This window comes from Ambystoma mexicanum, chromosome 2q (genome assembly GCF_040938575.1).
Source record: "Ambystoma mexicanum isolate Mex_15411 chromosome 2q, UKY_AmexF1_1, whole genome shotgun sequence".
Taxonomy (NCBI): Eukaryota; Metazoa; Chordata; class Amphibia; order Caudata; family Ambystomatidae; genus Ambystoma; species Ambystoma mexicanum.
Genome location: NC_090924.1, coordinates 1,414,175,740 through 1,414,197,746, shown reverse-complemented (window position 1 = coordinate 1,414,197,746; position 22,007 = coordinate 1,414,175,740). Strand labels below are relative to the sequence as shown.

The 22,007-nt window shown below is 47.8% G+C and overlaps 1 protein-coding gene and 1 long non-coding RNA gene across 4 annotated transcripts in view; one reads left to right on the top strand and one right to left on the bottom strand.

Annotated features, from left to right (window-relative positions):
* BTD (biotinidase) overlaps positions 1 to 22,007 on the top strand; it is a 405,811-nt gene that overhangs the window by 265,657 nt on the left and 118,147 nt on the right. For all 3 annotated transcript variants that reach the window (XM_069648910.1, XM_069648908.1, XM_069648907.1), the window contains one exon: positions 1,283 to 1,518. In XM_069648910.1, coding sequence (XP_069505011.1) covers positions 1,297 to 1,518 — 222 coding nt within the window. In that variant the 5' untranslated portion in view covers positions 1,283 to 1,296. The remainder of the gene's footprint in view (positions 1 to 1,282; positions 1,519 to 22,007) is intronic.
* The window catches only part of LOC138570200 (uncharacterized), a 245,499-nt gene that overhangs the window by 172,904 nt on the left and 50,588 nt on the right, over positions 1 to 22,007 (bottom strand). The gene's annotated exons all lie outside the window — the stretch shown is intronic.

Genomic DNA, 22,007 nt, shown 5'->3' with positions numbered 1-22,007 from the left:
TTCCTGTAGTGACGTAGCCTGCTTGCAATTGGTTAGTCACTACCTGTTTGGGGCACATGTTTCCAGTTGACAGAGTATTCGTGTTACTTCCTGAAATTATGTAGCACTGTAACCAAGGTTACATGAAAACACTTTTCCTTTTTGTTGTGCCCGCCATGTTTGAAAAGAAAAGTTAATCTTTTTCTTCATTACGGGTAGGTTTGAACAAGATGTTTATTTTTCTGTGTGTTATGCAGCCATCCGTGTTTTTACATGTAACTGTTAGGCTGCACGGGTTCAGGTTTGTGCGGTGAGTGCCGCTCGTAGCCTAATCACCATATGAGATCTTTTACTAATTGGTCGACATGAAATGAACTGCTGATGTCAATGTGTGGAGGATTTAGCTACTGTCATGGAAGGCAACAATTTGTAAGGGTCATAATTATGCCCCCATATTTTTGCCAAAAGGAAAAGCTTTTTGTTTTCAAGTAAAAGACAGTTTATTTAAACCATAACGATGCGATTCAAATTCTCACTTTGAAGCAATTGCAACTTGGTTACCAATGGAGTTCCTGGTGATATGGTAATCATGTTAATGCAAATGAACAAGCTGGCTTTCTTAGAAGCTTGAAAGCTTAGAGGGGTGGAATGAATTCCTCATTAAGCCCTCTGGTATGTGTTTCCAACCGATAAATCCAACGTGCTTCTTTCTCAAGCAAGCATCTGGATATGATGGACGAGTTTTTTACTACATCTAATACCCACCACAAGATGTCGTTGGGTGAGTGTTTAGATGGCAGGTAATTATTAAGAAGCGGTGCCGTGGTGGTTTTGCACCTGATGCGGGACCGATGTTCAGCTATTCGGATATCAACAGCTCGAGTGGTTTGACCCACGTATCTAAGTCCGTATGGGCACTCGATACAATAAACCACTTGTTTTGTCTTACAGTTTGATGAGGTTGTCAAAGTCCATGTGCGTTCACCAATTCGAAATTCTTTGATTGTCTTTGTGAAGGCACATGCAGAGCGTGCACCGCAGGGATGGTGGACTTTTATTGATCGTAGATCCCAAAGGCCCGTCTTTGCTGTTTACTGTTTTTGCTAACTGGAATTAACCAGTTTGTCCCGTATATTTGTTGCTCTTTTAAGAACAAAACGTGGGTGAGGCTCATCCGGTAGGTTTAGTTTCACAATGTCCCAATATTTTAGAATGATTTTCTTTATCTTGAAAGTCTCTGATCCATGGGTAAGGACACATGAGCTTTGCACGTTGCTCAACTTTGTCTGTCTTTCACCTCCAGGTTATATAGGTGCCATGAAGGTAACTGGCTGCATACTCATCCTCCTACACCTTTTTTGCCCGGAAGCGCTTTCGCTGGATGTTGACAAAGGGGCATTTTACATGGCTGCAGTGTATGAGCATCGGCCAGTGCTGACTCCCGACCCAAAGGTGCCCCACACTCGCAGGGCTGCCCTTGAACTAATGTACAAGAACCTGGCAGTCTATGAGGAGCAGGTGAAGGCAGCCGCAGAGCAGGTGAGTGTGTGTGGTTGTGTGAGAGTGATCATGCATGTAAAGCACACTTTACAGAGTGACTCTTGCTTCCCCGACATTACCAGGAGAGTATACACATTCTCAAAGTAGCCTGTGCAGCCCTTCCCGCACCGCATTACTAACAGGCCCTGGAATATTAGAAGAGGACTTTCTTGTACCCTTTTAATCAAAGCATTGAAGTACCAGAGGCGTCGTCGCAACACTGTTATTCACAGGCATTGAATTATTAGAAATATATTTTCCATGGCCATGTTCCTTAAAGGCATTGCAGTATCCCTGGCATCCCATTACTTGCATGCATTGACGTTTCAAGAGCACTCTTCCGTTATCACAAGTATTCAAGAAACAGAAACAACCTTCAGCAATGCCTTATTACACAGAAGCATCAGTGAACTTTTAGAATACTAAGTTACTTCTTATGTCCTTGTAAAGACTGGAGGGGGGTGTCTGTACTTCTGCTCTCTATATGGCAGAGGAGAGGTACAGAGGACCTCAGCCAAAATGATCTATTTATTATTGGTACGTGGTTGAGCAATCAAAGCCTAGCTTCTCAGGAGGTGATGCAGGCTGGTTCTTAAGTACCGTCTAATCCCCAAGCACCCACAAAGGAATGTCCGCACACTGTATTAGTTAAAACACAGTCTTTATATAATATTCAAGGTTATGTATAATATCACGTTAACTCACTTTGTACTCAGTTATCTAAAATGGCAAATATACAGTTCTACGTGGTTGCACTATTACTATTAGATCTCATTAAAGTGCATCAACTGTACGGTTAAATGTCACACAAATCAGTTTGTAAAGGAAACCAACAATAGATATAAGAGGAAAGCAGTTGGTTACAACAATTGTCAGAATACTGGCCCCTACCACTAGACACAGTTCTGTGTGGCGAATCTTCCCCCCCTCCCCCACCTGGGCAACCTGTGGAATAAAGATATATCACAAGCCCCGTCCATATATTGTTCACAAGAGACTTTCCAATAGTTCTGCAAACCCTAAGTACCTGACGTTGTAGAGTTCTTCGTCGGGGAATCGACAGCCCTTCTCGAGTGCCCTCCCTTTAAGGCAGGAGTCACGGGTCGTCGAACGTCTGATGGAGAACAGGGTGAACTACGACGATGAAGTGGCCGCTTCTTTCCTAGCAGTGCTTGTCGACGGGGAAGCGTAAACATCCTGCAAGGAAGAGGCGTGCGGGGCACCTCTGTGTCGATAGTTCTGGACCGCAAAGAGTTTGAAGAACTGTGGCCCAGCAAGGGCATTGAGTTGTCGGCGTCTTTGTGGTCTTTGTGTGGCAGGAAACCCACTGGCGGATGCTCCTCGGCGTGTCGACGGCCTGGCCTTCTCCGGCGGAACAAGGTGGACGGCGGTGCAGGCGAGAGCGTCCTTGGATCAAATGAAGTTCTTAGGCAACAGGAGCACGGCGGCTCCGGTCGGCGATGGCGGTCGTCGACGGTGGCGGACAACAGTCCGGGCACTTCTCTTTGGGATTCCGTGGCAGTCCCCGTCTCCGTTCGGCAGCCTGTCGTAGGTCTATCTACCAGGGAGCTTTGGCAAAGATCAGCTGGTGCACGATGGTCCCTCGTAGCTCGGGAAGAGGGTGCCTTACCAGGTCCTCTCCGGGTCAGTCCTTGGAGACACAGTAGCTTTCTGACTGATGAAGAAGGGCAACAGCAATTCCTCTCTTCCAGCAGGGCTTCAAGGTCAAGCTTCAGTTTCCCTCCAGTTACTCTTCAGCTTCTGAACACGATTCCTAGCAGTGAGAGGCCCCCAGATATACTAGTTGATCTCCCATTCATTCTGCTGGGTCACACTCAGGAAACCAATCGGTCAGAAGGGTATTCATGCAGGCAGGCAGCCAATCAGGTGCATAGTGCATTCAGGCCATTCACGTCTCTCCAGACACTCACAACATGTTATGTGTACTGGGACAAGTACCCAGCCATTCAACACTCCACACTGCATTCATACCAGTTTCGAGCAGGGCTGTCTCAGTCATTGTGTCAAACACCAGATACTCGACATCCACAACACAGAATGCGGACTTGTTACACACTCCATTCACCCAGGTCCCACCCACAGGGCGTACCCACAACATACACTCGTTGGGAAGGCTCCAGCCAGTCTGGTCTGGACTTCTCAACAACACCATATATGGAAATTCCACCCAACAGCCAGTCAGGGGGAAGGGACAGAGTCAGGGCTTCCCTGGACTTTGGGAAAACAATGTAACAGGCAAGAGAACGCAAGAGGCCACAGGGGCCATCTGGTTTCTGATCAGGAATCAACTGATTCCAATGCCAGGGCCTTGGTATCCCAAAATGGAGGATACTCAGAGCATCTGTCAAATTCAGCAAGGAGCTGCCACCAGCCCATATCCTGCTCTGTGGGCCACACATAGTGCCCAAAAACATACACTAGGGGCACAGGGTTGTAGCCCCACCTATGGGTACCATAAGGGTATCCCATGGGTCTGTACACCAAACCAAAAAGAGAGCTTCACCGCGAGGAGTCCCACATGAACTCCTGCGCGTAAAACACAACAGAACACATGATAAAAGGCAGTAAAGGACAAGGATACAGAGGCCCTGTCCCTCCGATGCATTTCCAGCATCACAGTCCTATGGACGAGGCAGGTCCGCAAATAAGCCAAGCACAATGTTTTGCTTCAAATGGTGTTGTACTCATTTGATTTGGTTAGATTTTTATGGCGCAGAACCCAGCAGGGTATGTTGGTGCAGATGACAACCACTAGTTGATGGTAACTAGAAAGTTGGAATAATGTATCTGAAAGAAAAGAGGAAAAGCTAATAGAAAAGGAAGTCTTTCAGGCTTTTACAAAAGGCTAACGGCAAAGTCATGGAGCAGGGTCCAATCACCAAGAACAACACCCATCTCCTTCGGTCAGACAGTGTGAAGGAGGGATGAATACAAGACAAAGTTGAGCTGATTTGAGAGGGTGCGAGGGTTGATCTGAATTCTTTGCTCAAGATATTGAGTTGCCAACCCATGGATACATCTGTAGACCAGACAGAGTCTCTTAAAGGTGAAGTATATCACCTTTAAGATACTCAGTCTGGTCTATATATGTGCATCAGACAGGTAGCTAATGCAAAGTCTGTCTGAAGTCAGAGATGGGAGTCAATTTAGGTAGATGAAAGATGAGGCTGTTAGCCACATTTTGAGCAAGCTGAGGTCTTTGTAGAAGATGTTTATGAAGACCTGCATATAGTGTATTTGCATAATGGCATTTGCATGCATTGGTGTGCTGCCAAAAATCTCTTCCTGAATGCCAGCAAGACGGAGATCCTTCTCATCAGCACACCTTCACCCTCCTTATCTGTCGCTCTCTGGCCGACCACCCTTGGCCCTCCTCCTACCCCCACCTGCGAGGCTAATAACCTCAGGGTCATCTTTGACTCCACGCTTTCCTTCTCTGCCCACATCTCAGATGTCGCTAAAAGTAAAGCTTCCTAATGCATCTCCTCAGAGGTATTCTGCCTTTCCTCTCCCTCCCCCAGATGCTCACTGTCTCTCGAGCCCTGGTTGTCTCTAGGCTGGAATATTGTAATAGCCTCTTTCTAAATCTACCTGCCTCTACTCTCCGCCCTTTGCAACTTATCCAGAACTGGACTGCAAGACTTGTTCTTGGCCTCAAGCCCTGGGATCGTATCTCTCCAGCCCTGAAATCTCTCCATTTGCTCCTAGTGACTTCAAAGGATTAAATTAAAAACCCTTTACGTTGTCCACAAGGCTTTCTGGGGCCTGGGACCAAAATACATTCAGCTGTCCCTCCATTAATACCTTCCCACTGGAGCTCAGAGTCAGTCGTTTTTCAAAGAAACAAGCCGGGGAAGATCTGTCTTCGGCTGAGCCTCTCTCTGGAACAGCATCCCTGCCACTCATCCCTGAAACTTGAGGAGAACCATCTCTGGTTCCGGAAGCACCCCGAGACCTTTCTATTTGCTTCCGCCTTTGCTCCTCCTCTCCCCTGCTGATCTGCTTTGTCTTGGCACTGTGCACCTGGTTTTCCGTATGACTTTCGGGCCCAGGTACCTGCTCACCCTGCCACCCACCTGCACTGCCTCCGGCAATCCCTTGCACTAGGGTCTGTCTCTGTAACCATACAGTCCCCCCACCTTTTTCCGCACTTATCAATCACTCCTTGTCTGTTGCCTTAAACCTAGCACTTGCCACCCGTCTGGCTGCACTACCACTGTTTGTTGCTTTATTATTTATTTATCTGTATTCCTCTGTTTAGCACTTTCCACTTCTCCCACCCCTCCCATGCACTTTCCCCTTTTCCTCTCCCATGCACCTGCTCATTCTCAATGTCACTGGGCCTAGTAAGATTGTTGTTTTGTTCTCCCTTGTTCCCCTCCCTTGCCTTGTTGCACTCTGAAACACTTGTGTACGAGCAGGATACAAATAAAATATCAATACCAATAATGCAATCGAGAATTAACCAATGCCCTTACCACTTTAGCATGATCTGAATGGTGAAGGTAAGGGAGGTGCATCGCAGCAATTGGAAGCTGAACTAAAACCGATTTAAAAACTGCATTGATTTGTGCGGTCATTCTCAGACCAGGCTTCCATGTGGTTCCAAAGTTTGTGACCTTGTTGGCAAAGTTAGTCGGGGGACCTAAGCGGGAAGGAGATTAAGGAGAGCGTGAAGGATCATTTAATAAGTGCTTGGATCCAGGAGCATGAGTTCGGTCTTCGTAGGGTTTAAGTGAAGATTTTTATTGGCTAACCATAACATAAGGGACATTAGCAGTAGAACATATAGGAGGTGAGGTGACAAAAAAGGAGCCCTTTCGAAACCCCAGGTGACAGAGGAGTTCTTCCAGAGTTCTACTAGACAACTGCTTTCTTTTGTGCCACAATCAAGGTGTCAGTATAGTTTTTTCAACAGATCCAACAGTCTGAAGGATTCCTTATAAACGTCACACGTTTTTGGGCACCTTCCAGTCACTCGAAGACTCAAAGGCACTCACTCTGAGTTTCTTCCTACTTGTTTGTGGTTGTTGATGGGATAGGATCCTCTCTGGTTCGCTTGTAGACATCTGTTTCGAGGGGATTGGGTCCTCCAACGTATTACATATCTATGACATGCAATCACCACAGCTGTGCTGCCTCGGAAAATCTTCGGCATCTGCGTCCTGCTTCGATGACATCGATACGCTGCCCTCGAGGACCTCCTCCGACGGCCGACGTCACTGGATGTTATAAGTAGGACGCACAACGCCCGTAGCCTCAGTTCTGTTTTTTCCGCAAACGTGTTCGCTTCAGAGATCTTGGCGCGCCTCGACTCTTTGGAGTTTCTGTTCTTTCTCGGTTCTTCGAACCTGTTCGTATTGTGAAGTATATTCTTCGTGAAAATGTCTACCTCGTCTTCCACCCCGCGTCCGGGCTTTAAGAATTGCGGGACTGTGGGTCCAAGATGTCGGTGACGGAATCGCACAACGCCTGCCTCTGGTGCCTCGGGGAGTCCCATGACACGGATAACTGTGTCGACTGCCAGTCGCTCACGTCCAAAGCCTTGCGGGAGCGCAAGAAGAAGTTGTCGGTAGGTAAGGTGTCCAAGCCACGGAATTCGAGGTCTGCGGGTCCCGGTCCTCGACGCGCTCGAGACCGTGTGCACCTGTGGTGTCTTCGAGGAAGACGTCGACGCTGGTGGCGTCGAGGTCGTCGACGGACTCTTTCGAGGCCCTGCCTCCGAAGAAGTCGTCGGCGCCCAGGCTGTCGAGAGACACGCTCGGGGCTCCGGCCTCGAGGCCTGTGACGACACAATCAATGCTGTCGGCGCCGCGTTCGGCCAAGCTCGTGGTGGTGGCAGCGTATCTCAGGAAAGGGGGGATTCACGTCTACCCCTACTTGGACGATTGGTTGATCAGGGCGCGCTCTCCCGAGCAAGTCCTGGATCATCTGTCCGTCACCTGCCACTCCCTTCACAAGCTGGGCTTCTGCCTCAACTTAAAGAAGTCCCACTTGACGCCAACTCAGAGGCTCCAGTACATCGGAGCAGTGCTCGACACGTCCCTGGGGCAGTGTTTTCCTCCCCAGGTGAGGGCTCACCACATTCAGCAGATGGTGCACAAGTTTCAATATGCCCAGAGTCTCCCAGCGTTCGAGTTCTTGAGGTTGCTCTGCCTCATGGCAACCTGCATTCTTCTGGTGCCAGAGGCCAGGTTGCGGATGCAATCTCTGCAATGTGCTCTCAAGCTCCAGTGGTCTCAGTCCTCCGGCAGGATGTCGGACCCCGTTCAGGTGCCGCTTAGGACCTTCTGTGGTGGGCCGTTGAAGGCAATCTGATGAGGGGGGGGGCTCTGTTTTGGCTACCCTGGCCGGAGGTGACGATCGTGACAGACGCGTCCCTCACGGGATGGGGAGCTCATGCCAACGAGCTGACAGTCAGCAGTCGTTGGTCTCTGTCGGAGTCCAGACTCCATATCAATCTGTTGGAGCTGAGGGCCGTCAGGCTTGCCCTGAAGGCTTTTCTGCCGACTGTGCGAGGAAAGAATGTCCTGATTCTGACGGACAACACAGTGGCCATGCACTACCACAACAAAAAGGGGGGGGGCAGGGTCACTTCCTCTGTGCAGGGAGGCGATGCAGCTCTGGTTCTGGGCCATCCAGCAGGAAATTTCGATCTCAGAAGTTCATCTGGCCGGAGACGAAAACAAGACGGCGGACGCTCTGAGCAGGCAGAGCGCGATCTCTCACGAGTGGGAGTTGGCTCAGGAGATTCTCCTGGAGATTTTCGTCCTTTGGGGGACCCCTCAAGTGGATCTCTTCGCCTCCAGTGTGAACCGGAAGTGCGAAAGGTTCTGCTCGCGGGAATTTCATCCAAGAGGAGCCTTAGGAGACGCATTCGTGGTGGAGTGGTCCTTCCCACTGCTGTACGCGTTTCCTCCAGTCCCCGTCATCCCGCAAGTGCTGCGGAGGTTATGGAGGTTCGGTTCCCGGATGATCCTCATTGCTCCGGCAGGGGCCCGGAGTACGTGGTACCCAGACCTTCTCGACTTGTCCATCTGCCCTCCACGTCGTCTTCCCTAACGAGACAATCTGCTCTCACGGGAGGGGGGTCAGGTTCTCCATCCAGAGGTCAGATCTCTCAACCTTTATGCTTAGCTTCTGAAAGGTTGAGGTATAAGGATTGGGACCTCCCTGAAGAGGTGATGGAGGTGTTGTTTTTGGCCAGACGGCCAGCAACAAAGTCCCTGTACCGTTGCCGTTGGAGAAAGTTCTGCGACTGGTGCAGGGTTAAGAATGTGTATCCTTTTTCATGTGACATTCCTGTGGTTCTGTCTTTTTTGCTTTCTTTAGCCCACAGGGGCTTGCAAGTGGGTACAACTGGCGGCGCTGTCCATATTTAAGCCCTCGTCTGAGGAGTATTCTTATTTTAAAATTCCTTTAATTTCTCAGTTTATGAACGGGCTCACTAATGTGTTCCCTCCGTAACTTTTCCAGGTGCCCGGTTGGGATTTGAACCTTGTTTTCAAGTATCTAATGGGTGCCCTATTTGAGCCTTTGCATTCTTGTCCTTTGAGACTGTTAACCCTGAAAACTGTATTTTTAGTTGCGGTCACTTCCGCTCGCAGAGTGAGTGAGTTACAGGCACTGTCAGCTAAGCCACCCTTCAATGTGTTTCATAAGGACAGGGTTGTCCTTAGAGTTCGTCCTTCCTTTCTTCCGAAAGTTGTGTCAGAATTTCATTTGAGCCAGAAGGTCATTCCTCCGGCATTTAAATCTCCTGGGCATCCTGGTAAGGACGAGGAGAGGCTCCACAGGTTAGATCCTAGGAGAGCTTTAAGTTTCTACATTTCACGCATGTCCCGGGTCAGAGTGGACGATCAGCTCTTTATTGGTTACGCTGGAAGGCGTTTGGGACAAGCTGTTACTAAACAGACTTTGTCTAGATGGATTATCTTGGCAATTTCTTAATGTTACCGCTTGGCGGGTAAGGACCCTCCAGTAGGCTTACGGGCCCATTCTACTAGGGGTATGGCTGCCTCTACTGCCCTGCAGAGGGGTGTTCCTATTCGTAACATCTGTGAAGCAGTCACTTGGGCTTCGGTCCATACTTTTGTACGTCACTACTCCCTAGATTCTACCCATGCGCAGGATCTGGCCTTTGGCAAGGCGGTCCTTTACTCTGCAATTTGATTGGGCATTCTAAATGTGTATATTCTAAATTCTTTCCCCACCTCCTTACGTTGGTACTGCTTTGGGAGTCTGTCATAGATATGGAATACGTCGGAGGACCCAATCACCTCGAAGAACAAGTTACTCTCTTACCTGGTAGCGTTCTTTCGATGGGATGGTCCGACGACGTATTCCATATCGCTCCCTCCCTGACTACCCCGCTACAGAATTTCTTATGCGATTGCAGCTTACTTTTCCGCAAGGCTTTCTGTGGTCATACTTGCAGAAGATTGGTGCCACACGTTCTGGGAAAAAACTACAACTGAGGCTACGGGCGTCGTGCGTCCTACTTATAACATCCAGTGATGTCGGCTCGATGGAGGCCCTCGAGGACACCGTGTCAACGTCATCGACGCAGACGCCGAAAGATTTTCCGAAGCAGCACAGCTGTGATGATTACTGTCATAGATGTGGAATACATTGTCGGACCATCCCATCGAAAGAACGTTACCATGCAAGAGAGTAACTTGTTAATTGATTCACCTTTGTTTATTTTGGAGGTTTGTGGCTTTAAAAGGCTGACTGCAAGCTAGGATTTTACTTTCAGTAGTGTACACACTCTTGGGCATCAGAGCATTCCCTTTGGTTGCCACTGCTCGGGTACCTGAGCATGCAGTCCCTGGAGAGTCTGCTGAGGGTGAGTCAATTGAAAGCAGTTTTGATGGGGGCAGCAGTTCCCTGTGAGATCTCTGCTCATGCTTCAAGAAAAATAAAGCAGCATTTGTTTCTTGAGGGGATCCACTGTGCAGTTGTGATAGGAAAATGTATTGTGCTTCTGATGTATGTTTCAGTCGATTCACTCTGCGATTGGCGTAAGAAAATCAGACGGGCCTCTTATGTCTGACCGGACTTGTGAAGTGAATACCATACATAATGGGGCGTGTCTCTGATGTCGGTGTAATTGTTCAGTACCAGCGTCAATGGGATTTTTTTCAATTTGCTTGCAGAGTTCAGTTAAACTGACAGTATTAACAAATTCATTTGCTCTAGGAATGCATAAAGTTCTCCTCTTTAAGAATGAGGATAGCATGGTATTTTATTCCATACTGTTTCAGATCTCCAGCTGTAGGAGCTTTCTTCCTTAAGGGAGCACTGTTCTTTAATGGCATCATGTGATGAGATTCTTCCCTAGGGGACTGGGGGGAGTAAATGTGTGCAACCAGGGAATCCTCCCGGAACCAAACCCAGGCCAATCATCCAATAGCAAAGGGAGGCACCTGACTCCCTTGGACTCACTATTGTCACAAACCTTGCCCAAAACCCCCTCTGGCAAAGCCATTGGCCAGGTGGAGTCAGGACTCGGGCCTCTAGAGCCTGGCGCACTCTTCAAAAGCCCTCATGGGGCCAGTCCTGGTGCCTATGGCGCCAGGCTCATACACCATGAAAAACAACGTGCTTGGGAACTACTTTATTGTATTGTCAGCCAACATGGAGGCATCCACATAGCTTGGTTCCTAAGAACCAAGCTATGAGGTCTAGTGTTTTGGGTGTGGAAGCCTAGGGACTTCTTTACCTGGACTATTTTGTGGGGCTATTTAAACCACACCCGAGCAAGACAACACGCTTCGCGTTACTTTGCAGCTTGCAACTTGACGCTCACCATGTCCAGCTATTCCCTCGAACCTCAGAGAAGCAGAACCTGCAAGGAGACAAAAGGAACATCATTAGCAGCAGCATCTTACCTGCAGTCTTCATCTTTAAACACTCGCAGCTACTGAGAACAGCTTCCTCGAATCTGCACGCTTTCCGGACAGAACGACCCGAAAGAGGAAGATAGAGGCAACATTAAAGAAAGCCAGCAAGACGGAGATCCTCCTCATCGGCACACCTTCACCCTCCTTTTCGGTCACTCTCTGGCCGACCTCCCTTGGCCCTCCTCCTACCCCCACCTGCGTGGCTAAGAACCTCAGGGTCATCTTTGACTCCACGCTTTCCAGTAGAAAGCAGTAGAGACATTTACAAATTACGAACTGCTCAAAAGGCTTACCTGGCTGGTTGCCTCTCGACTGGCACCATTTCTGACATTCCACTCGCGCTGAAGAACACTGCGACCTACAAGGAAGGAAAACCCAGGTTAGCAAAGGCAAGACTTTGCAGCGCTGCGCATAGCGCTTACTTACCGCATCATAGCGCTCTTAATGCACCATCATTTACCAGCGGGGATCAACCAAGCCAGTTCGCCGCGCTGAAGCTCTGCATACCTAAGGGAGAAAAAAAGAGACATTTTAAACAAAGAAAGACATGAAGGATAGCAACAAAACTAAAGAACATCAATAAGACCTTTCAAAGAAGGTATCAGGCGCTCCTCTCCAGAAAGAACATGGCATGATAAGCTGTTCTGAGATGAGAGTTTGCAGCACACACTTATTGCTCACTGTACCTTTCACAGATGGGAAATATCCATTTGCATATCAGTCTTTGTCCCGCCCACATGGGCAGTCCAGCACCGAAATGCTATGGCAATTCCTCTTTGAACAGGAGTACCAAAAGCAACCCCATACACGTGTTTCAGCCTTGTTGGGCCTCATCAGTGAGGTGAAGCTTTGTCTCTCTGAGCAATAAAACCTACCTGAACAATATCAAACGGGTCGGCGTCAGTGAAGCAACTAAACCGCACTCGCCCATGAACGACAACGCGCCCCTGCAAAGAAGGCAGGACGAGAGCACGCCTAATTCTACCACAAGGCAGAACCTTCCCCGCAGACCACATCAGGGCAAAGCTGAGAAGCATACCAGCGAGTAACCCGGCTGGGTGCCGTCCCTGTGGATACCAGGTGAGCGTAACACTGTTAGGTAGCCCCACATTTTGGCTGGGGACTTTGTCCCACATGAGTAGTGGGTGTCAGTACTTCTCTACAATGACAGTACATTTCAATGTCTCGGTATATTGACATTGAGTTTCAGTGCATCTCTGCATTGCCAGTACGTTTTACAGCTTTTCTGCATTCACAGTTAGTTTCCAAACCTCCATTCATTGATGGTGAATTTGCCGTACTTCCCAACATGGGCATTGTGCATCAGTATTTCACTTTAATGAGTTTCAGTACCACACTGCAGTGACAGTGCATTTGTTGTACTACTTAAAATGGGCAGTATGTATCGGTAAATCTCTACTTTGTGCGCCTGTCATGTTGTCTAACCTACCATAACATTTGCAGGAGCCCTGGAATCATGAACCCATGTACCGTGTCAAATGCTACATGGAGGAGGCATAGGAAGGATTCTTCCGAGTCATTCTAGAAGAGACCATGTATGATAAAAGCAGATGGTGTGCATTACGTCACCATTTACCTGACACTGAGGTGGGTGAGGGAGATGGGTTATGACATCCCCACACTTGTCTGCCTTAGGAAAGGTACTCTTAAGCCTCCATTGGGAACAAAACTCCCATAGGGAAATGCTCTAACATCTTTTTTTGCTTAGGCACCTCCAGTACCACAACCACCTTTCCCACCTAGTTTTGGGTAGCATCACTGTATCGAGCCAGAAGAGAAGAAACACAAGCCCCCTGTTGGCCTCCTGAACCACCCCATTCGAACTGCCTCCCTTCAAGGGTCTTGTGCACACCTGACTGTTTCCATGGCCAGACTCCCTGAGTTGTAGAGAATGAGTGATACAGAGGTTGCAACAGCAAAACTCCTGAAGGGTAACTGAGGAGTAGTTGCAGTCACAGAGTCTCCTGTTTTTCGAGGGGATTGTGTCCTCCGACGTATTTCACATCTATGACAGGTAATGACAGCTGTGCTGCTTCAGAATTTTTTTCGGCGTAGGCGTCCTGCGTCGATGACGTCGACACGTTGTCCCGCGAGGGCCTCAGTTGCGGGTCGACGTCACCGGATGTTATATAACGGAAGCACGGCACCAGTATCCTCAATTCCGTTTTTTTCTGGAAACGTGTTTGCTTCAGAATCTCGGTGCGCTCGATTCTTCTATTTCGAAAGCAATGTCTTTTTCTTCTTCTACCCTGAAGTCGGGCTTTAAAAAATGTCGGCACTGCGGTTCGAAAATGGCCATCATGGACCCGCACGACATCTGCCTCTGGTGCCTCAGCGAAAAGCCATGCCACCGACGACTGTGATGACTGCCAGTCCTTGACATCGAAGGCATTGCGGGAACGGAAGAAGAAATTAAAGGTAAATAGGGTGTCTAAGCCCCATAAGTCGAAATCCGGTGGGCTTTCGACCGACGACTCGTGGGGCGACTCTCCGCATCAGCGAAAGTCCAGACGGTCTCGGTCTCGGAGTGGTTCCCGCCATTTCTTTGCCTCTTTGAGGCATTCTTGGAAGCCGTCGCCTTACCCGTCTGAGGACTCAGCCAGAAGGCGGTTGACAGTCTTCGTCGCCGGCCGAATGGGATGCATTCCACCAGCAGATGGCGATTTTCGAATCGCAAGGCACTGTTCCGTCCGCGCCTTCGAGAGAAGCCGGCAAGGAACGGGCTCGGTCCACCACTCGCTCGGGCGGTCGGTGCGATCATCGGGAGCAGTCGAGGTCACGATCGGACAAGGTTGATCGCCATAGCTGTGCCAGATCCAGGTCCCGGTCCTCGACGCCATCGAGACCGTCGGAACCTGTGAAGCTTTCCAAGAAGGCGTTGACGCCATCAGCGCCGTGTCCGTCGAGGGACTCTCTCGAGGCTCCGGCTTCGAAGAAGTCGTCGATGCAATTGGCGCCTAGGCTGTCGAAGAACCCTCTCGGGGCTCCAGCCTCAAAGCAGTTGTCAAAGTCATCGGCGCCTCGGTCGACGTCGACGCCGATTCGATCTGCGCCCCAACACCCTTTGTGGAGGATTTACCAGGGGTACCCCGGAGGGCTGTGGAAACTCAGAGGAAGGGTCTCAGTAAGTCCCTGAGGCCTGTTTTTGAGCCCTTCTCTGTTCCTCCACCCAGATTGGATTTATTTCAACCTTTGTATTACATTTTGGAGGAGGAAGGAGGATCTGATGAGGAGATGGTTGTGCCTCCTGATGTCCCTGATGACCTGTTGTCTGGTCACAGTCAGATGGAAGAACTCTAGTCAGTCCTTGCATGACGCCATTGGACTGGACACCTCTCCGGAGGTGGTTTGGCAGGCCTGAGCCTGGCATGTATGCCGAATCCTCATATAGGCGTCTCATGTCGAGGGTGACTGAATACTTGGGGTGGTCTGCTCCACCTGTTGATTTTCTGCAGGATGATCTGACGGATTTCCTGGACCAAGGTCCACCCACTGACCCGGTGTTGACATTTCATATGGATTTGCAAAGAAGGGTGGCGGCGGCTTGGACTGCTCCGGAGAGTCTCCCGGCAGTGAATATGTCTCTTCCGAAAAAATACCGTCCAGCCAGTGGTGACCCCTGCGACTTGTCAACGCACCCTACTCCGGAGAATTTGGTGGTGCAGGCGGCTACAGCCCCCACAAAGCAGGCTGCGTACCCTACCATTCCTCCTGATAGGGACGATAAGCGATTTGATGGCTGGGCGAAGAAGGTATTTTTATCTGGGGGGTATGGCTTTGAAGGCAGCCAACTCCGTTTGTGCCTTGGCAAGATTCACTCACACTTTTTGGAATTGTGCATCTTTGGCGGCTGAGCATATTCCCGAAGGGGAGGAACGGGATGGTTTTCTAGCCCTCGTGCAGGACGGCAAGGATGCCATGTGTGAAGCCGTTCAGTCGGGTTTGGACACGGCAGACTGTGTCAGTCGGTCCATGGCTGCGAGCACCGTGATACGCAGATTTGTGTGGTTGCGGAAGTCGGGGTTTGCTCCTGATGTGCAATCCCAGCTTCTCAACATGCCCTTTGATGGGGTCCATCTGTTTGGCAGCAAGGCTGACGAGAGCCTTGAGAGGTTGCAGACCTCCAAAGCTGCAGTGAAGTCTTTGGGCGCAGCAGTACGTCAACCTCTGCCTTTTCGTCCTAGAGGACAGCAATGGAGGGGAGGTTCCTTTCGGTACTACTCTTCCTTTGGTAGATCGAGAGGAGCTGCCAGTCAAAGGGGCTGTTCAACCGCCGTATTCCACATCTATGACAGGTAATGACCACAGCTGTACTGCTTCAGAATATTTTTCGGCGTAGGCATCCTGCTTCGATGATGTCGACACGTTGTCCCTCGAGGGCCTCCGTCAAGGGTCGACATCACTGAATGTTGTATATAGGACGCACGGCGCCTGTAGCCTCAGTTGTAGTTTTTTCCCAGAGCGCGTGGCACCAATCTCCTGCCAGTATGACTGCAGAAAGCCTTGCGGAAACGTAAGCTGCATAAGAAATTCTGTAGAGGGGCAGGCTGGGAGGGTACGTTGTGGAATACGTCGGAGGAACATCCCATCGAAAGAACGTTACCCGATAAGGTTAAGTAACTCATTCTTCGAGGGGATTGTGTCCTCCGACGTATTCCACATCTATAAGTAACTTGTTCTTCTTTTCTGTTCTTGTGCATGCCACATCAAATTGCTACAGGGACCATGTTTCCATGTTGCTTACTTAGTAGATTAGGTAAGAAGTTTCAAAATTGTAAAATTACAAATAACGTATACCTTCTATCAGATACTCCTGGTACTACCCATGCTTATTACCCCCTTTTTTGCATTTCTCTACATGTTTTGCAACTCTATAAAGGAACTCCCTGTAAATGTTTCAATAAATGGTGTTGAAGGTTTTAGCTACTTGCCCGCAAGGTCGTTTCTCTGGTTTTCTGTTTCTCGGCTGAAACTTTAAATACATCTGTTGCTTTATTAACATGGCATCCCCCATAAATTGGTGGTTGCGTATCTCAATTAATTCCATGGAATATATAGACTACTGAGGTATACGTTCAGCCCATATAAATGATACAAGTAATGATTACAACCCTGACGAACACTGGGTATGATATGTCCCACCTGTTGAAACATGTTGGCCTGTTTGCTTGCCAGAACTAGAAGACCAAAAGGAAAAACGCCTTATTTGAATATTTGTTGAAATGCGTCAATGGAAATGTATGAATCCATTCACATTAATCATATCTTTACCATTTATGATCATGGTTTCTCATTTACATGACATTTTGATACACTTGGTTTTTAATATGATTTGTATGCTTACTGTGCTCGAAATTAGGATTTGTTGAGCAGGATCTAGAAGCTCCTGGTTATCAGGCAGCACCTGTTAAGCAGGAGCTACCCTAGGGAACAAGGTGCTGGTACAAAGAAAGCAGCAAATGTAACCTATGTGCGCGATGCAAATTCTAACTTTATGCTTTAAATGTCCTCAGGTTGTGCTCTTTATTCTCCTCTTAAAAAAAAAATAAACAGACAGACGTGAACAGGTAATATCCCATACCTACGTTTGTTTGGTGCCCCTTAGCATGGACAGTTGTATTAGCTTATGGTAGCTGTTGGTTTCAAGCGAATCAGTCTCTTCTGGGCTTCAACCAGAAGCCAAATACCTCCAGCTCTTGGCAATTCCGAACCCTGATGTTTAGGAGTGAATGAAATGGGAATATTCTAACTTGGATGGTATTAACACAGTTGTCATTGTGATGGGTGATTGTCTAAATACAAGGTTAATCTTTTGTCGAACAGCCTTGGTCCCTATTCCCAAGACAGTTATTCCCCGATGCATTTATTCCAAGGGTCTGCAACAGGTGACACTGCAGATGCTTTGGACTACCACTCCCATGCTCCTTCAGCATAAACTATGCAGCTATGGCAGATTTATTTATCACTTTTTATATATATATACAGCGCTTATACACAGGTGAAGTGCTTCAAAGTGCTTCAAGGCGGGAAGGGAACAAGGGAATACAGTAATCATTCTTGGCCTTAAACATTCCGAAAGATATAAACAAACACTAGCATACTATGCCAGTGAAGGGAGTTTTAGTCAGAAACATCTGCAGATCCCTGCTTTGTTCTTTCTAGAGAAACCCCCATTTCTTCAGCATTGGATCTTTCATAGATTCACATGCCTGAATATTCCCAGTCGTCAGACTGGGAATCCTCAGTAATTTAAAATTTGTTTAGTTAATGAAACTTTTCCTGTAGGAAAATGCTACACAGCAGTCCCATAGGGCCTGTGTAGCCCTTCACTTGTGCAGTCCCTCACTTCCTTTGGTCCTTTTAGACCCTAACCAAGGAGGAGGCAGGGATAAGCTCCACCCCAGGCAGACACTTTTAGATTTATTACTGTGGTATAAATGACAGTGAATCCTCAAGCTCGCTGAGCTATTTTCACTTTAATCCTTTAAACCTGTTTTTTTTTTTCTACCGAAAGGTAGTTTGTTATTGCTGGGATTGTGCCTTCACTGGCCATAGTGTTTCGTGGGCTTAGGACACCTACCTTCCCTCCAAAATCACAGGGTGTTTTGGCCACCTTCCTATCACCTCGTGGCAGAGCCAGTCATGCACACTGATAACGAAAAAACCCTCCCTCTTCAGAGACTGCAGCAAGTATGGCAAGAGGGTGATTTTTATCAGAGACCCTCATAAATACTGTATGTATTGCCTCTATCCCTATGAAATACAGTTCTGCAAGATTTGCCAGACCGTCTCAAAAAAGACTCTGGAGACTATGCATAGAACGCAACTACTACTTTTGGAAAGCAGGTAAATGTCTTCTGACAAGGAATCTTTAGAAACGCTGTGTTCCACAACACCCAGACACACTGAGAAGCAAGCTCCAAAGAGGAGAGCTTCAACAGTGGACAGGACGGAATCTCCACCTCCCAATGGGAAGAAAACAAGTGAGAAGACCACCCTGGGTTCAGAAAAGGCTACAAGGTTCTACAGAAGGGGATCGCCACAAAAAAGGTAAAGAATTGATGTTGCCGTCTTCGGCTGAACGATCGTTTACGGGGGCACTGTCCACACCAAAACCTTTGCCACTGTCCAAGACACCTGGTCCGTCGATGGACAAATCGTCGACCAAGAAAATCATAACCTCATTGACGAAACACTCATCGACTATGAAACCGCATTAGTCTATGAAACAACGCTTGTCGACTGACACCTCCAAACTTCAGAAAAAGGCCCTTTCGACTAGCGCCACATCATCGACAAGCTTCCAATACAATCAATTCACTTGGAGAAAGAGCGAGTTGCTCTGGAATCCAAGCTCCCCAGTTAGGGAGTTTAGAGGGGGCCGCAGAGCGGTCCCCAATGACAGAAATGGCAGACTTCATTCTACAGGAGGAAGAGTAGTCGGAGGGAGAGCAGCTATAGCGAGCACAACTTTAAGAACATAGCCCACACTGGCAACCAGTCATGAAAGACACAGGGGTTCTTGTCGACCCGACCCTAATGCAATCCATGCAAAGAATCATGGAGGAATTTCAAAGGAGACAAAGTGCTAAACTAGTTACTGCTCTGCCAAGTCAAGGAGAAGGGAGACCCTCACGAAGCAGGCAGCCCGCACTCGAAGCATGTCCCCCGCAGCCCGCACTCAATGCTCTTCACCGTCGGTGAGTAGTACCATAGGCAGTGATTGCACTATAGTGGGTCGCAAGACCCAAAACACAGAGGCATTCTCCATCCCCGACATGGTCCTCACCACGAAGGACCCGAGAGCCCAAAGCACCATCTACCATCACAGTCTCTGAATGGCATGAAGATCCCATGGACGATCCGATGGGGATGACCCTTTCAGGGATTTTTCTGACCCTGACACACAAGGGAACGAGCAAGAGGGAGAGCTACCTAGGGATACGCCCAACACAGAACCGGACAACTGGGACACCATTGTCCTTGAGAAGCAGAAAAAGCATGACTCCACCGGGAGAGCCTCGCCTCTGGATGATATACTCATGTCACTCCACCATTGCCAAATCGGCTGAGATTTTTTAAATCCAAGTGGCTTCTGAGGAGACGACATCAGTCCTCTATGGGAAGTTCGGGAGAAGACATTAGTCACTCCACTCTCCACGCCTGCGTTGGTGGCGAGATCAGAGAACAAGAACAAAGCCCCTGATTCGACTCTTTTGTGCATAAGAGGTCATCCAAAGCCAAACTCCTTGGTGAGGTCCAGTAACACAATGGCTATGATGGCCAGATTAGATATTAAGTTTTGGCTCTGAATCTTGTGACTGGTTAAACACCTACCAGTTGAGTTTTAGGAGGAGGCTTAATCCATAGTCACGGATGGCAAGAGTGCCTCGGACCATATGATCGATGCCTCTGTGGATGTCGCCCATTGTGGGTTTAGGCAAATGGCTCATGGCACGGTCTTGCTATGTCAAGCCTGGATGAAGGCCACTAATTTTAGACTAGAGGTCCAAGCACAAATTCTAGACATGCCTTTTTTTTTTTTTTTTTTTTTTTTATTTCTTATTTTAATAATAAACTTTTTGAAAAATACAATTTCTTAATCATTTCCCCATTCTATGAAGAAAGCTCAAGGATTACAGTTCTCAGGTCCGGCCTACAATCTTATACATCGAGCATGTCGATAAAATTTATCACCGAGCAAGTTAGAAATACGGAACTCCCACTCAGTATTCTGAACCACCAGTCCTCCATATTTCCATTTGTCGGTGCATATTTGCTCAGGTGTATCGATCTGATTGAATTCAGTTTAGTGCAGCCAATTACCAAATGTTTTATGGTTTCGATTTCCTTTAGACAGAATCTGCACCAGTTATCACAGATCATTGGTTCTTTCCGTCTTAATAAAACTTCTTTTGTTCGTAACGCATTCATTCGCAAATGAAGAAAGCGGTCACGGTGATGTCTTGAGGGAAACTGAGTGAGATATCTCGGCATCTTATTTATTTTGTTGGTGGTTGGTCCCAGTTTAGGCGCCGATACCATTTTTTCCAGACGCTCGATGTTTTGTACCCAAGCCCATTCTTTTAGTTTTTTCTTTGCGAGTTGAGGCCATTTTATCAACATTTCTTTGCTTATATTGGCTGCTCGCATGATGTCATGAAATCTTGTGGTCCAGATGTTTAAGATCGTCTTCGAAGGACACACGTCATCTATTGCTAAGATTTCGTAGGCGGGTTCTTTCTCTATTATTGTCATCTTTCTCAGTAGTGCTATTGATTTCCAGATAACTGTTGTGTGTAGAGCATCCAAGGCAAGTTCATGCCTTATTATTGAGACTGAAAAGCAGTTTGGTAGCTTTAAGACACGTCGCCAGAAATAGCCTTCCAGTTTTGCCCAAAGGTTGTAGTCAAGATTCCAACCAGCTTCTGTTCCATAGGTAACACATGGAATTACTTTTTGCAAGTAGAATAGCCGAATTGGGGTCAGAGAGAATTTGCCGAAAAGGTTATGAATTCTGGTTCCTTGGATGGCCAAAGTATTCATGCGACATCCTAAATGTCTTGACCAGCTCTTCTCACATATCGAGGAGGATATCATTATACCTAGGTATCTGAATTCAATTACTTCCTCAAGACTCGTGTTTCCAATTTGCCACTTGAAACGGTTTTTCTTTGTTCCTTTCTGCGTTCCAATTTTCATAATTTTTGTTTTTGACGTATTTATATTCAGGTGGTTTATATTCATGTATTGGTATACTTTATGTAATAGTCGTTGTAGGCCGATCGGCGTGGTGTCTATTAAGATTGTCATCTGCGTATATTAAGCAGTTTAGATGAAATCCATTCAGTTTCGACGGAAAGCAACGCACCTCTTTCAATGCTGATGGAATATCTGCGATGAATAGTTTAAACAAGCATGCTGCAATGGGACAGCCCTGTTTTACACCTCTCTGGGTCTTCATTTTGTCCGATAGAGTCCCGGCTTCATTCAGTCTTATCTGAATGGTCGTGGCTGTGTGCAATGCAATGATGGGAAACAGAATCTCATCTGGACAATTCCAGTTGTTTAGTTTAGCCCACAGGGTTTCCCGATCAATGCGGTCGAAAGCTTGATGAAGATCAATGAATGCCATAAATAACTGTGTTTTTTTTTCCATGGCATTCAACTTGAGTAAGTTTAACAGGGTCAGATTATTTTCAGTTCCAACGCCTTTTGTAAAGCCTGTTTGTCTAGGATCAGTGATTCCTCTCGTGTCAGCCCACTTCGTTAGTTTTTTTTGCAGGAAGTTCGCAAACACTTTGCCGATGGTGTCTAGTAAGGCGATAGGGCGATAGTTTGCCGGATCAGCTCGATCGCCTTTCTTGAATATAGGAACTATAATTGCAGATGTCCACGAGGCCGGTATCTCTCTAAGCTTTTTGATGTTGGCAAATAAAATTTCGATCAATTTTGCCCATTCCAATTTGTGTTGTTTAAGCATTACGTTAGAGATGCCATCTGGGCCAGCGGCTCGCGAGTTGTTCAGTTTTCCAATGGCAG